Genomic DNA, 17,369 nt, shown 5'->3' with positions numbered 1-17,369 from the left:
CCCCGTAATTGGATCAATCTTCTCTTATTTGAAGCTTGTAACTGTACGAAGTTCTGAGAAATTCTCTCAAAATTCTTCAATGAAAATATACCAGACGAAGTGGATGTCTGATTTATGTTTACAGTAACTTCAAACCTGAGAACATGTCAGAATTTTCATTAGTGATTTCTGAAATATTCAACTTCTTTCAGCAACTTCGCATATTTGATTGTACAATAATTTATATTTAAATTACTGATTGATTCCTGAAAGAGCTTTCATTCATAGTGAGATCGAAAACGAGCGGAGATATGAAAATTTAAATTTCCTGAACAGGAAAAAGTGATTTTTGTGTAATTCAACAAACAGATTTTGAACAGACAGACAGACAGACAGACAGAATTAGTTGTTTCCAGAGGGACTTTTTTCCAGTTTGTATCTGAAAGTAACTTCTATGCATGATGTACACATCTTTGTAAAGAGTTTATTCCAAACTTAATTGATTTCTTCCTTCACCTGGAAGTTTCCCACAATTTTTTGTGTGAAAATGAAGTGAAAGCCAAAAACCTTTTTTCCCGAAAAATAATCTCTCCTTTCTCTTGAATCACTCCGGCCATTGGTGAAAATTGTATGAAAATCCAGTTGGTAATTTTCGCGTTTAGACAGACATGAAGATGGACACTGCGAGAGATTTCAATTTATAATATTTAGTGATTGTCGGACAAAAAATTGCTACAAAAAACTGGTTCTCATTCAAAATTTCAAAGTTGGTGGTGGCCCAAATTGGCGATATGCCGTGTAATAATCGTATGGGCATAATGAATCTCCGCGAATGAAGTAGTTACAGGCGAAAATAAAATTTATAAATTTTTGTTTTTTTTTCTGCAATAATCACAATTACCATCCACTCACCGTTGACGATATCCCCACGCATAGAGACCCAAACTTGTATAGCCTCGTATACATTCTGATTGGATTTACAATTTTTTTTTTCGAAATAGATATTGTCAAAAAAAGATCAAATTCGACTTCAACTTCTCAATAAAGTACCTACCTACTGGAATAACTTACTTAGACTATTCAGGTACAAGATCTGATGTTCATATAAAATTTCAGAGAGATTTTTCATTTCATTTTTTCTTAGTACCTACGTATATTACGAATGTCTACTCAATTGTTTATATATGTTTTCGATAATACGAAATAAAAAACCATTGTAAATTATACATAAATATATTCATGATCACAAAAAATATATGAAAACACCATATAACCGTTTTCAATGAAGAATATTCATTTGTACGTTTTCCCGGATACATAAATAGTAACCCGCTGAAGTTGTGGCGGCTTGTTTCCCATAATAAATCAACGTGTTTTCGTAGAACAATGTGCTGAAGATCTATTTTAGCTACATAACGCAGAGGATGTGCGTTTTTCATATACACTTCAAAGATGTTATCTAAATTATTGCATCTTTTGTTTATGAAATTATTAACCTACCTTTTTGAATTTCAGTGGGATAAGCAATTTTATGATTCACTTGGCACAAATCCAATTCTCAATCCATTTTAAAACAATGATGGTTTCACTATACAATAATAAGTTATTAAACGATGTACTTTTTGAACAACCTTGTGCAAGCTTAGTATTTGGACCTATCCAAATGACAGTCTTTGTATTGACAAAATTACCATAACGTCACGTCAAAGATGATCCATTAAACTTTCTAAATCTTAGCACAAACTTCGTAATTTTTTTCAAGGACAAAACACAAGCACTAGAAGAAAATCCTGGAGGCGCTCACAGAGCGGTGTCTGTGCAAAAGTAGTGATTCACATTGGATTTCAATCGCTGGATATTAAATCCATTTGGAAAAATGTTCTCAGGAAGTTTATTCCACATAAACACAGTTCTCCAAATGAAAAAGTTCCTAAACAGTGTATTTCTAGGTGAAGTGAGTTGAACCTCAAAACTATGATCAGCCACAGCGGCGTATTTCTGAAATGTACCGCTTCTGGTGAAATCGAATGTGCCAAGTCACTTGAACACTTCCCGTGAAAGTATTTATAGAAGAGAGATAAATCTCTAACCTTTCTTCGATGTTCCAGGCTATCAAGGTTGTACGTAATGTTCGCGTCTCCAATCAGGCGGATGGCTCTTTTCTGGATGGAATCCAGCAGCTTCAGGGTATGTTTGAGGGCGGAGCTCCATACATGAGAACAATACTCCAAAGAAGGTCTGAGTGAGCTTCATAAAGCATCAAAAGTTGCTGAGGTGTGTACAGTTTTCTGGTTCGGAACAGTGTTACAATTTCTTGAGAAGCAGCCTTTGCGAATCCAGCGACATGATTGTGCCAAAACATATTGGTGTCCATTTTAACGTTCAACAAACTTATCAAAGCAGAAAGTGGAATTGTCTGACCTGACATTATTATATCCGGTTCGGAGACATTTATCTTCATGGAGAAAACCGATCCCCGTGTTTTTGTGGCTTAGAATTGAACCTGTTACTTTCATCCGAATTCGAAATTATTTCTAGATCCTTATTAAGATATTTAACTTCCTGCTTCTGGTGAAGATGTGCTTTCACAGCAATATATTGGATTCTTGGTTTTTTCCAATAAGTCGTTGATATACAATAAAAAGAGGGGTTGGAAACAATATGGATCCCTGGAGAACACCAGCGTTAATGGTGAAAGTATCCATCGACAGTCACTTGCAGGGAACATTCTTTCAGGAAGCTGAAGAGCCATACACAAAAATGATTCTACAAGCAATAGCAACAAAGTTTGGCCAGCAAACCCTCATGCGACACACGGTCAAAGGCCTAAGAAATATCAAGCGCAACAGCTCTTGATTCTCCATATTTTTCGATTGCGTTATTCCAAATATGGGTGACAAACGATAGAAGGTCGCCTGTTGATCTTTGTTTCCAAAATCCATATTGATGATCGCTCAAGATGTTGAAGCCTTCCAAATATTTGAGGATATGGTGGTTCACGGCTTACTCCATGATTCTTGATATCACTGGCAACGACTAGTCTATAGTTATTTGGAAGAGTTTTCTTGCCCTTTTTGGGAATAGGCTAAACGCGAGCAATCTTTCAACAAGGGAAAACCGCTCGCTTTCTTGTAAGACAGGTTGAAAAGTCTGCAAAATACTTGTGCGAGCTCATTTGCGCACTTTTTGATGCATTGACGGGAAATATTTTTTTTATCAATACTCTTTCATATATTACTCGGAGTATGTGGTACTTTATTGGATTTTAATTTGGGATTTTATGAAGTATTTTCTATTCTATTCATGTACTTTTTTTGTAACATTTTTCAGCCCTGTCCAAAAATCACGACCAAGGTGTCATTCGATTCGTATTCAAGTTTAAGGAAAGGTTCGAAAACGCGCCCATAAAAATTACAAAAGTTATAACCAATTAAGTGAAAAAAAATTGGGCTTCAGTTTTTTCCTAATATCTCGGAGAATTTTCAAAAGTTTGGAAATTTGAAAAACGATATGGAAAGATCAATGAATTTGCGTAGGAAAAGTCTCGACTCCCGAAACTGTATCTCGATTATTTATAATTTTTAAAGAGCCCTGAAAATAGAGCCAAAAGCGGGTGGTCTGGCTTCCGCACGCCTTTCGTCACTCTGACATAAAAACAAAAAAAAATGATTTAAACATATTAAATGTAAATATTAAGGAATGAAAAAATTCATGTATTGTTGGGATACATCAATAAACAATAATACGCAGTCAAAAAATGTTTATTCCAATTTTAACGCTAATTATGAATTGGTTGATTAATAACTTTTTCTGAATTGAAAGTTATTATAAAAATCCCTATAATTATTAAACTAAAACCATAGCTTTTTTTTCTTTTGGTGAAGTTATCCTTAATAGGCAAAAAAATAGATTACCGTTGCCAAAATTGAAAAATTGTTATTTTCTATTTTTTTATTGACAATTGAAAATTATAATTTTATAAAAAATACAAAATTTTTTTCTCTAATTTTCTAAGCTGGGCTTCCTTGCTCATCTTTATGCAAAAATTGTAAAGGTGAAACATGTTCTAACAGTACAAGGCCATCACTTGATGATGACAATAATGATACTGATATCATGATCGGTCGATTAAATGCTATCGATAGTAATCTCGATGGAAATGAAGACGACATTAATGATTATCAAGATTTTCCAATAGGAGTTCGAGAATACTGTGAACCGATACTTGAAGAAGTCGAAGAGGAGGAGGTTCAAGGAACACCACGACAAGAAAATACAGAAGAAACCACAGATGATGAGCCACCGCCACTAAAACGATCTAAAAGATTACAAAAAAAATTATATAAATTATAAAAAAACTTTTAACTGTACTAAACATGATTTAATCAATTTCAAAAATAACTTTCAGTATGTTTTTGATTTAGTAAATTCCCTGAAATTTTTCTTATTTTAATAAATAACGATCAATAATTAAATAAATAATAGGACTACAACTTTAGTAAAAGGCTTAAATTGTTAATGAATTTATAATGAACAAAAAAGACTTTAAGCATATTTGTCATAACTGCAATAGTTATTATAATTATAAAAGCGAAGTTTTATAAAAAATAGAATGAATTGAAAAAAAAAACAGTTATTTTTTTATAGAACAAAGTATTGAAAAAAAAAGAAAAAAATTGTTTATAACAATTTTTTTCAAAAACAATTAAAAAAAGAAAAAAAAATTTCAAAACCTCAAAGAACAATATAATTTATGATTTAAAAGAGAAACGGTTCCTTAATTTTAATATTTAGTTGCAAAAAACGATTGTTAATTAACAAACGCATTTTTTAGCAACAAAGAATTTTTTTAAGAAACTATTTTTTTTCTAAAAATCATGATTTTCCTCAATTAACATAATGCAAAAAAAAAATTTCGAATTGCTTACAAACAATGTATTTGTTTATAATAAATTTATTAACAATAGCTGTAAAAAATTAAAAAAAAATTATTAATTAGTTTTTAGCCATGAGACATTGAAACAATAAAAAAAAAATTGTAATGTATTTTTTATAAAATTATAATTTTCATTTCGATGACATAAGTAGATCAAGCTTATTCCGTGACATTAAAAAATCGTAATTCATGAATGAAGTGTGTGTATTTCCTATAATGTTATCCAATTTGGTACTGAAGAGCCTTAGGAAAAGTGTCTTAAGGCGAAACATCGGTATATACCAGTGAGGATGGCAGTGTTTTATGTAAGTGCAATTTGTTACCATTCATTTAAAGTAGATTTCATGTGAATGATATCTGATTTTTATTCCACAACGAATGTTTGAAATTACAACTTAGTAGAGAAAAGTATCTTCTGTATAATTCAGTGTTCATATAGAAGTATTTGTTTCGAAAGAATTTTTTTCTTTCGTATAATTCAATGTTTATATGAAAGTAGCTGTTTCAGGAGGACTTTCTTTCAGTTTGTGTCTGAAAGTTACTTCTTTGCATGATCTACACATCCATGTATAGAGTTACTTCCTTCCTTTCTTTGGAAGACTCCCTCATCCCTCATTAATTAACAAAATTATAATTAACGTTAAAATTGGGACAAACATTTTTTGACTGCGGATTATTGTTTATTGATGTATCCCAACATTACTTAAATTTTTTCATTCCTAAATATTTACATTTAATATGTTTAAATAATTTTTTTTGTTTTTATGTCAGTGTGACGAAAGGCGCGCGGAAGCCAGGCTACTCGTTTTTGGCTCTACTTTCAGGGCTCTGTAAAAATTATAAAAATTATAAATAATCGAGATACAGTTTCGGAAATCGAGACTTTTTTTACCCAAATTCATTGATCTTTTCAAATCTTTTTTCAAATTTCCAAAATTTTGAAAATTTTCCGAGATATTGAGAAAAAACTAAAGCCCCATTTTTTTTTCACTTAATTGTTTATAGCTTTTGTAATTTTTATCGGCGCGTTTTCGGACCTCACCTTAAACTTTCTAGGCAAAAAACGAATCGAATGACACCTTGGTCGTAATTTTTGGACAGGGCTGAAAAATGTCACCAAAAAGAGCTAAATCGAGTACATGTGAACCAGACTAATATAGCCATAACCTTTGAAGGCATTTAATTGTTAGAAATTTGAGACACTACATCGTGTAACTCAATGTTCATGTGAAAGTTTTGAAAGGGTATGTTTTTTCAGTTTTCATCTTATTGAAACTTCTGTGCATAATCTACACATCTTCGCAAATAGTTTTTTTTACATAATGACTTTCTTTCCTTCTTCAGAAGTTATCCACATTTTTTGTATGAAAATGGAGAGATACAAAACCAGAAACCTTTTTTCCCATAAGAAAATATCCTAATGTGAAAACAAGTCAACCAAGCTTGTTGTAAGTCATGAATAGGTTGATTGACCGTTACTTGATAAAAATTATTAATTTTCAGGAATGAAATTTTTATTCTAGAATCTGAATAAGTTTTAGCATTATAAGAAAAGAATAAACAATGATGGGTGGTTAATATCTTGTTGGTCGTGCAACAGGGAATTTGAATGTTTGCTCATATTGATTTCCAAAGACTCCCGCAGATTCAATTTATGTCATGTATGGAGTACGTCGTAATTAATGTTGAAATCGCTTTTCCTATATACACTTTTGGGAACGATCCGCATGTTAGTTTGTTGACACCTGATCTGTTATCCTTGAAAAAATTATTTGTGAAAACTATTCAATTATATTATCATAGATAAACTTATAGGCTCTCAAGTGGAAAATTTGGAAATATTCGTGTTTATAGTTTGGATCAGCTGATGAACGAACAACCGAATTGAATAATCACCCAAATGGTTCTTCAACTCACTAACGTTTACTTTTTCGACAGATTCATAAAATAATGGGGTTATGTTTTACAACTATCCAAAGTAGGTACGGGTGGGACGCTAGGATTTTTTTCGAATATAGTTCGACTTGAGTAATACATTTGAATGATAGAAACGCTTTCTCGTAGACCAATGGACAAAATTCTAACTAAAAATTGAATGAACTATTGAAAAAATAAAACAGAGTTTCTCAATAATTGTCGAATATCTTCAAAACTATTGAGAACTGACGACTCGCCCTGGTAGAACACCAAATACATTTCTCTTTATAAAGAAAAACCAATCATAAATCGTTTAATCGATGGTATTGAGTATTAGAAAAATGTTTTATATATTTTTTGTACAACCGAAATAGATTCTGAATAGTTGAGAAACCCACAAAATTGATGAGACGGTACACTAATTATCAATAGGACCTGCAGCACGAGTAATAGTAAAAAATTCTGTCGAATGTTATTTAGATCAATATTTTTGAAAAAAAAAAATCTCATGAGAACAAAAATAATATCTATCAACGCGCGTTTTGCTAAGCATCATCGGGAGATGCTCAAGACTAGATCAATACTGTTTCTTTCATAAATAAAGTCGTAGACAAACCACACTATTTTTTATCTATTGTCGTCCAGATATCGACTTATTCCTAAAGAGCTTTTTCTTGAGATCTTAAATTTTTCTAGAGGTTTCTGTATACATTTTTCATTGAAATTTAATAAATAAACTACCCATGGTAATCTGTGGAAAAAAGGAAAGAAAATTCCTCGCCCCGGAGCGCCAATTGATTTTTATTGTTTTTCAATCTTATATAACTTTTCCAATTAAACACGTAATTGTTTTCGATCCATTGTTTTGAAAATAACGAAAGTAGTGTCATTCTCAGCACAATATCTCACAAATTTATGAGTAGAATATCTGAAAATCCAACAGCTATCTTTTCAAGGTTAATACTAACTGAAAAAGTAGGTGAATGCAATTATACTTAGGTCCGAGAGGTTTTCAGGCCCTAATTCCTATTACTTTCATTGGGTCTGTTCTGTTCTATCTATTATCTTATCTTTACTAAAGATTAACTTGAGAAGGGATTGATTGCAAAGGCACATTTGGTTTCACATCATGTAATGTTTGACGTGGACATTTCCTTCAGGCAATGCCTGAATTATACGAAGAGAAATATAGGCATATAGTATAGAGTGCGGACGAAATGATGAATGAAATTGGACGATACTTGATGAAAATCCGTAACGCGGTGAAACAATAGTTTATAGTGAGATTTTCAATGAACAGTTAACAAAACCGGTACACGTGTTTCATTATAGAATAATCCTCAACTACTCCTCAAAACTCAACAGCTCCCAAAAAAGTTATTATGTAGGTTCCACTGTTGTGTTTTTGTGAACTGTTATTATGAGATTTTCACCCCACATTTTACAAAAGCTCAATACGTGTTTCACTATATAAGAACTAGTAACAGTTACTATTTATTATGAACACACCCGAGGAAGCTAGTGTATAGTAAAATACGTGTTGTGATTTCGTGAACTGTTCAGTGCAAATCTTATAGTAAAATGTTGCCTACTAGAATATGTACTATACGTTTACAGTTTACTCGTTTTTGTCTGGTGTTGGTAATAATAATCGACGTTTATGCTCAGAGTTCGGATGTTGCATGTGATTCTGTATTACTCAATGATTAATCCACACGGGTATAATTGATGAACACATTACCATCATGGATTGAAAGAGAACTGAGGATTTCAATTACCTAATCATTATCATAAATGAACTTTTTATTGAATAATACAGTATGTAACCAAATTGAAAAAATATTGGTTTCTGACGTACTGAAATTATAGAAGGAAGATTGGTAATTCCATAGACAACAAATTCAATAATTTAGATGACATCTTTGGAGTGCATACGAAAACCACACATATCCTGCGTTGAAAATGAGTGAAATAGTTCTTCAGCACACTGCTCTATGAAAACGACAAAATTCAACGTTTTCGATATTGAGTTTGTAATATATGTAGACTATATAAAAACTCTAGCCAATGTCTAATACAAAAAGAGGTGAGGCCATTTTATCACTTCACAGGTTAGTATAGTACTTCCCTGAGATAAAAAAGCATCCGTTACCAGTTTTTCAAGTTTTTGGAACTTGTCAACTCTGAATTACATTTCTCTCGAAACGAAAATATGGCAGTTTGCTCACAATCATGCTACAGAAATCATAAAAATATCGACTCACCCTCAATCTGTTTTCCCGCTGCCGCGAGGGCCGCCGCGTTGATGGTCGCGCTGGTGATGAGCGATCCGTACGTCGACAGATCAGGCGTTGACAGACCCGGCGGCAAACTCGCGGTTAGTGTCCTCTCAACCCCCGCACCTTTCCCTAACAAGTTGGCCATGCACAACGGCGTGGTCGCGGCCGTCGCTGGTTGCGACATAGCCGCCAAGGTTACCAGATTTTGCACGCCTATCGGCGCTAACAAACTCTCAGTACCGGAAAGGAATTGCTGCTGCAGTAGCCCCGCGCCGCCCATCGCCTGTAGGAGCTGTAAGGAGGTCGCCTCGTTGGGCATAACAGGGGAGTACTGCTGCGGCGGTGAAGCCAGCGTCGGGGCGGCCAAAGCGTTCCATACGTTGGCCTGCATTTGCTGCTGTCTTTTCAGTTCTTTCTCTTTTTGTGTGTCGGCGAATTTGACTACAAGGGGCGCAGAGCATCCCTCCATTGTTTGTGATTGGTGGAGACCTGAAACAAAGAAAGTATTCAAAAGATGGATGTATAAACAGTTTCTAGAGGCAATTAAAATATATTTGGCTATTCTGCTTGGGAATTTCATCTGGGCCGCGATGGAAAAATGTTGCGTATAACACACCAAAATTGCCCTAACCGATATATATTTTACTAACTTCAAACTATAAGTTGATGAGAATCACTGATATCGGATTTACAAATGAGCTTTTATAAACATCGAATACAATTTCCGATTTCACTAAATTCAGCATGAAACAATTTTTTGCTTTTAGATATAATGAGGAGTGGCAACCACAACTGTGGCCTCTTGGGCATTGAACATTTGCTGTAATGAACAGATATTCAAATGAATGTTGGAAGTTCAAACTTTCATTGTCTGAAAAGGTGGTAACGGATTTGAAATATAGAAAAAAAATTAAATAGAAAATGAATGAAATGTTATGAACATTTGAAGTAGATACAGGACAGTATAATCTTTTAAAAAAGATGAATAGTAAATGAAACATTCAGAATTATTATCGAGTTAATTTGTGAGAAAACTAAATTATTGTAGCTTATGATAAAAATTTGATAGATGGGTTAATATGAATGAAAGAAAAAAATATATGAAAATTGAAAATAAGAAATATATTTCAAATCATGCTACTTTTTTTAAGGAGAAAACACGAGCACTACAGGACAGGTTTCGATTTTAAGTATCTCCTTCAAGTGACAGTTGGTCTATTCCTGTTACTCTGATGAGACTATTTATCACTTTGGCGCTTTCCACTCTCCCCTCTCTCCTTTGGATTTTTCACTTCCTCAGACGTTTCAACATGCTTTTTGAACTTTTTTTCAACAGTTTTGTTCACTGTGTATGATTCCTGTTAGGAGTTTCTCTTGAGGTTGCCTATATGTACTTTCAACGACGTCTTGGATTCAGAGAAATACGACTTCCGCATACAACTCTTGGAGTCGCTGTCCGAGATTATTGACTTGGTTTTTATGAAACTGCTACGAATTGTGTCGAGTCTGAGACACCTGCTGATTAGTCTCAGACTAAGATGATTACGGATAACAAAAATCCAAACGTTGCGAAGTTGCTTGGTTTCATCTTTTTCATTATTTTGCATCCTTCATCATTTGTATATTATTGATATTTTACCTATTGTTTTCCGTCAAATAGCTGTCGCATCCCTACGAAGGACAACTTTCAGAAGTCGAAACTAAAGGACTAAAGAGGTTTCACCTTCTAATGTGTCATTCGTAACACAGGTTTGGAGAACCATGCGGTTCGAACCACCGGTTCACACAGCGGTCGATTGAGTGAGTTAATCAAACTACACATGTGGTTGACTACATTTTAACGGACTACACCAAATATTCCGGTGTTGGTATCCTTAGTTGTTTTGGTATTTCATTAATTTTTTTTATTCCTCACAGATTTTTTGGCAAGAGAAGGTCGAACCTCTAACATTCCTCAGAAACATTCTGTCAACTACATAAGACATTTGCATTGTTAGCTGCACAAGTGTAACTTCATTGGGTATTGTGTTTTTTGTATTCCAATGTTCAAAAAATTATTGAAAAATCGACTAAACGACATGATTTTTTCAAGAATATCTCAAAAATATGAAAAATCTTCAGAAGTGGGAAAGCAACGTCTTTGAAATCATCTAGTGTTATTCTGGATGAATTCATGTTAGTGCATTTTTTTGGTGCTTACTCTGATTCTACAAGAAATCATGAGTCCCATTAGAAGTTTGAGATGAAGGACTGTAGTTATAAAAAATATTTCGTATAAAAGTTTCATATATCAATGCATTGTATTTTTCTGAAATATCCTCCGATATACAGAATGTCCAGTAGAATCATTGTGTACCATTTTTATTCAATGGAATGCCATATATTGCTCTCCATATTGTGATTCCCTCAGAAAAGCCATCTCAAAAAAAATAAGATTATGTAGGTGGTGTACCATAAATACAGATAAAAATTGAAAAAGTTGTTTTTCTCGTATGAAAATATTTAGTTATTATATTTGCTGATTTTATAGGAAACTTGATCTCGGTCTCATTGATCCCGAATTTTCTTGGTCTCATTGACTCCGAATAAGCCTAGTTAACGATGTAAACTCCTAGATTATTTCCCTATGAGGAGTTGCTATAATTTCCATGATTTTTGTGTTCAATAGCATTCTTCACATTACCAAAATTGAGTCTTTTGAAAAGTGTCATTATATTTTTTTTCATATTCCTGAAAATGTTGATGATCCCAAGAGATGTTGATTTGTTTCGAATTCATTTCATTCGATTTCACTGGAGAACTTCAATTCAGAAAATAAATAATTTTTTGGAATTTGTTTTTCTATGTGAATTTCGAAACGTTACCATATTCAGTTATACAACCCATGTTTTTGAAAAGGAGTTTTCAATGAGTAATTATATTTGGAATCTTAGGAAATGAACTTTCGAAGTTCAAGCCAGTCTCGGATATACCTACATAGCAGGTTGAATGAACCGACGTCTATCAGAAAACAACTACTCCCCTGGCTAATACCACCAAGGGCATTGCATTATATTCGACAGGCGTCAGTGCAGGAATCTTCACAGAAAATTTTCTGCATATGCAATTGGCAATACAACTGAAAGAGTCGACCTTCAATTTTGGAACGGGCACACTTGCAGCCCGGTTTCGGGCTCATTAGCCACTCGTCAGTGCAATATAGTGGCCATCATCAACCTATAGTCAATTATATTCCATTATTGAAAATCAGAGTTCTTTCAGAGTATTTCATTCCTCTTCCTAAGTTGGAGCGAACAACAAAATGTCACTCTATCTAGTGGACGAGGTACCTACTAACCAACGAGTGAATGAAAACTTTTTTCTACCACCAGATTAAAAGTACCGTTTTCTACACCAAGTTAGCATCATCAGGAGATGGATAAGAATTTGACTGAGTTTTTCAGCCCTACACTTTAATGCACTAAAATATAACTAGACGATGAATTGATAGCATATAATTTAACCAAAGAATGTATTACATGAATATTTGAAATCAACACTAAAATAAATAAACAATAATTCATTCTGAGAACTAGTAAGCCAAACTCAAGCATTCAATTGCATTCCAAAATATTTGAATGTTCGAAACTTTCCGGTATACACCTGTAATATTCCTAGATTCTTATTCTCAGACCAATACATTTTTCATAGGTTGGATTTCCAGACTCAATACCTCCTGTAATTAATCATCAATACATTTTGAAACAGAGACATTTAAATGAAGGTTCAGAATTCCTATCGAAAAACAATTCATTATTCTGTAAATATTTTTGAAGCCCGTTAGAAATAATTAGTTATTTTAACGAGCATGCCTTGTCTGTTGTTATTCACGAAATAAATGAAGGTAGAACAACTGCCAGGTGGAAATTACAGTAGAAGGTTGAACATAAAAATATCGCTAAAATGGAAAATTCTATAGTATAAAAGGAATAGAAACTGGGAAAATATTAAGAAGACATTTGATTAAAATACTTCACAAATACTACCAAGTCATAACTATGGCACTTCACATAAATGTTAGGGAGAAAAATAGTTCTTTCTTACTCCGCATTCTATTAATGAAACGGCTTTATATTTGAATCTCTAAATAATCATTAAACTTTCACATATACAGTATTCTGCTTTCTTCAATGATGGATTCAGAAATATGTCATTAAATTTCGAACGTCTCAATAGATATAGGTATTGTCATCCGCAAAAAAACACTGCTTGTAGAAGCAATGTTCTTCTACTTCTTTTAAGTACAAGATAAATAATAGGGTGCTCATGACTATATTTTGAGGTCCATCTCGTACCTTTTGAACTAGGACACTTGGTTGCCACCTACTCAAATTGGACTCTCAATTATATTGGTTACCAACATAATTGTTCAACAAAGATTCTTTTAATTATGTGGAATAATCAAGCTGATTTTTGTATTTTACTTTTGAATTTCGAAATTTGGTTACTGATGTTTTACATCAACTTCAATATTTTTATATTTCCTTGTGTGTTTCTATCATGTTATAAAATGGTTGAAATCGTGGTGACAGATTTACTAATTTTCAGCACAATAATTCAGGCTCTTAATCCTAGAGTCTCTTTCAATAAGTAAGTTTTCACTTTAATTTCACATTGAAAATGATAACTGAAGACACTGCATGATACTCGACAAAAAAATCTTCTCTAAATCATTTGCAATTCAAGAAATGAAGAAATGATATGAAAACAGCAACTGAAATACACACATTGAAGGTTATAACATAAATATATACAGAGTACACGTCTCTAGTTTGCTGAATTGCAATCAGGAGGAGTATTGTTCATTTTGAATTCCCAGTACTCCCCATGTAATGACTTGTACGTCTTCAAATTGTTCAAAACTGTGTTGACGTCATTAATCGATGTTGTAGTTGAAAGGGCGTCTCTCCTCTTCTTTCACCTGGAATCAGATTGCTTGAAGCACAAGCAGAAAATATTACAAAATAATTTTCCTGCAGTATACAGCTTGCTAAATTGACTACAGCGGAAGTATTTTCATTTCGAATTCCCAATACTCCTCAATACGTCTTCAGAGTGTTAAAATCCTCATTGAATTGATGTTGTAGTTGACAGGATTTCTCTCTTCTACTTCCGCTGAACTTTGATTGCTCGTAGCATAAGCAAAAATTTTGGCCAATAATTTTTTCTCATGTTAACAGTTTGATAACTTGACAAAAGAGGGAGAATTGTTCATTTTCAATTCCCAAAACTCCTTGTGTAATGACTTGAACGTCATTACAAAAGTGTTCAAATATTTGTTTACATCATAAATTCATTATCTGGTTGACAGTTTTTATATCTTCTCTGTCAGAGAATCTGATTGCTTGTGGCACAAGCAAAAAATGTTGCAAAATCTTTTTCCCTGAAGTATACAGTTTGCTGAATTGGCAGCAGGGTGGTATCGTTAATTTTTAATTCCCAGTACTTCTTATATAATGACTTGTGCGTCTTCAAATTGTTCAAATTCTTGTTGACGTCATGAATTGATTTCATGGTAAACAGGGTTTCTTTCTTCTTTTTTAGCGGGAATCCGATTGCTTGTTGCACGAGCAAGAAATGTTGCAAAATGTTTTCTTCTGAAACATAGAGTTTGCGAAATTTACACAATAGGAGTATTCTTTATTGTTAGAGTATTAAATTAATGTTAAAGTTGACATGGTTTCTCTCTTCTTTTTCAGCTGGGATACGATTGCTTGTAGCATAAGCCAAAAATGCTGCAAAATCTTTTTTCCTCAAGTGTACAGCTTGCTGAATTGACAACAAAATAGTATTGTTTATTTCGAATTTCCAATACCCCTTATGTAATGGCTCGTACGTCTTCAAAGCGTTCAAATCCTTGTTGACGTCATGAACTAATTTCATGTCCAACAGGGTTTCTCTCCCCTTTTTCAGCTGAAATCCAATTGCATGTTACACGAGCAGAAAATGTTTCAAAATATTGTTTTTCTAAAGTAAACAGTTTGCTAACTTAACAACAGAAGATTTAAACGTCTTAAAAGTGATGATATTTTTGTTGACATCATAAATTCATTATCTTGTTGACAGGGTTTCTCTCTTCCCTGTCAGAAACTTATTGCTTGTGGCACAAGCAAAAACTGTTGCAAAATGTTTTTCCCTGAAGTATACAGTTTGTTGAATTAACAGCAGATGCGTATCGTTCATTTTTAATTCCCAGTACTCCTTATGTAATGACTTGTACGTCTTCAAATTGTTCAAATTTTTGTTGACGTTATAAATTAATTTCATTGTAAACAGGCAGTGTTTCTTCTTTCTCAGCTTGAATGCGATTGCTTGTTGTACGAGCAAGAAATGTTGCAAAATATACAGTTTGCTAAATTCACACCAGCAGGAATGTTGTTTATTTCGGAGTACTCAACACGTAGTGACTTGTACGTCTTCAAAATCTTTGTTAAAGTCTTAAATTAATCTTGAGGTTGACAGGGTTTCTCTCTTTTTTTTCAGCTGGAATCCAATTGCTTGTAGCGCAAGTAAAAAAATGTTCTTTCCTGAAGTATACAGCTTGTTGAATTGACAACATGGGAAGTATTGTTCATTTCGAATTCCCAATACTCCTTATGTAATTGCTTGTAGGTCTCCAAAGTGTTCAACTTCTTGTTGGCGCCAATAACTCATTTCAAAGTCAACAGAGTTTACTGAATTTACACGAGGGCGAGTATTATTTATTTAGAATTCCCAATTTTCTTAAGGTAATGACTTACATCTGTTAAAATCCTTGTTGAAGTCATAAATTAGTGTTGAAGTTGACAGGGTTTCTCTCTTCTTTTCCAGCTGCAATTCGATTGCTTGTAGCACAAGCAAAAAATGTTGCAAAAGCAAAATCTTGAATCCTGTGGTTCAACCTAGATATTTCAGTGTTTCATAAGATCTAGAATTCTTTTTCATATATTCACATTGAATAATGAAATAGGGGAAAATATTTTGGGAAACATCTATGCAGCGATATCTTTCGAAGACATTTTTGAAGGAATGACTCTGAATAACTCACCTTTGATGGCACTTAAGGCTGACTGCTTGGAGGCAAAAGTTACGAATGCGCAGCCGCGAGAATTTCCGGTTGGGTCCCTAAGAACGGTACACTCCTCGATTGTCCCGTAACTGCTGAACAGAGAACGCACGTCATTCTCGCACAGTTTTTTGCTGAGCATTCCAACGAACAGCTTTCGTTCTGTAACAAACAGAAATCATTTGAATTTGATAATGGACATCCAGAATTGTTTTATTTCAGTAAAGTCAATAAAATATATTAGGCGTAATAAATGTAAAAATATCCTCAATAACCAGATTAGAACTATGAAATTTTGCAAAATGATCCATGTTAATGAATATGTTTTGTATATTGATGCATGAAAATGCAAATTTCGGCATTATATTTACTTTATGGTCAACAGTAAATCAAAATAATTGAATGTTTTCCAGATAATAATGGAATTTTGTGTGGCTCACTCACTTAAACTTCCACAATTCAAAAAATAAACAGAGTTGAATAAATAGAGAATCTACAGAGTCTCAAAAGTTCATTCAGAAAAGTTATTGTCTATTATAAGCCACTGAAAAATCTTCTCACATATAGTTAGTGGGCATACTTGAAGACTGGCTATAAATGAAATCATCTAAAGGAACAATTCGTTCAATCCAGTCTCCACTTCCTACACTGTTAGCTAATGAACTGACACCTATCGGAAAACAACTTCTCCCCTGGCTAATACCACGAAGGCCGTTCGATTATATCTGACAGGTATAAGTGTTCTTTTAGATGATTTGATTTATAGCCAGTCGTCAAGTATGCCCAGTGACTATATGTGAAAAGTTTTCATTTCTTATACGAGGAATTGGGCAAATTTCGGATATGCAGTTGGTTACCTCATTCACAGGCATATAATAATAATAATAATAATAACAATACTAATAATAAACGTCTTTATTACCACACATACAAAAAAAAATAACAATATTAAGGGCTAACTACATATATAAAGTTATAGTAAAAGGCGAAGTTCAATTTCGCAGCTATGCAAATAACTGCTAAATTGTTCTTTCACTTAACCTAAAAAAGTATCTCCATAGGTATTGAAGCAGCATATCATTGAAATAAGTATATGAATACATGAAAAAAGATCAGTGACTGGCGATGATATAAAACTAGACAAACTATTATTGGTCAGGAATCGCTCAAAGAG

General features: G+C 33.4%; 1 protein-coding gene across 7 annotated transcripts in view; it reads right to left on the bottom strand.

The window, feature by feature from the left end:
* Positions 1-17,369, bottom strand: part of LOC111505991 (CUGBP Elav-like family member 1) — a 901,046-nt gene that overhangs the window by 65,951 nt on the left and 817,726 nt on the right. For all 7 annotated transcript variants that reach the window (XR_012467628.1, XM_074183776.1, XM_074183777.1 and 4 more), the window contains 2 exons: positions 16,178-16,357; positions 9,097-9,600 (listed from right to left, as the gene is read on the bottom strand). Coding sequence is in view for 6 of the 7 variants with exons in the window: in XM_074183776.1 (XP_074039877.1) it covers positions 9,097-9,600; positions 16,178-16,357 (684 nt within the window). In the remaining variant the exon portion in view is untranslated. The remainder of the gene's footprint in view (positions 1-9,096; positions 9,601-16,177; positions 16,358-17,369) is intronic.

The sequence above is a fragment of the Leptinotarsa decemlineata genome, unplaced genomic scaffold, assembly GCF_025532065.1.
Source record: "Leptinotarsa decemlineata unplaced genomic scaffold, Ldec_3_MD MMD2_tig00026345_RagTag_RagTag, whole genome shotgun sequence".
Classification (NCBI taxonomy): Eukaryota; Metazoa; Arthropoda; class Insecta; order Coleoptera; family Chrysomelidae; genus Leptinotarsa; species Leptinotarsa decemlineata.
Note: the sequence above shows the minus strand (reverse complement) of the source record. Positions and strands in the feature narration are given on the sequence as shown.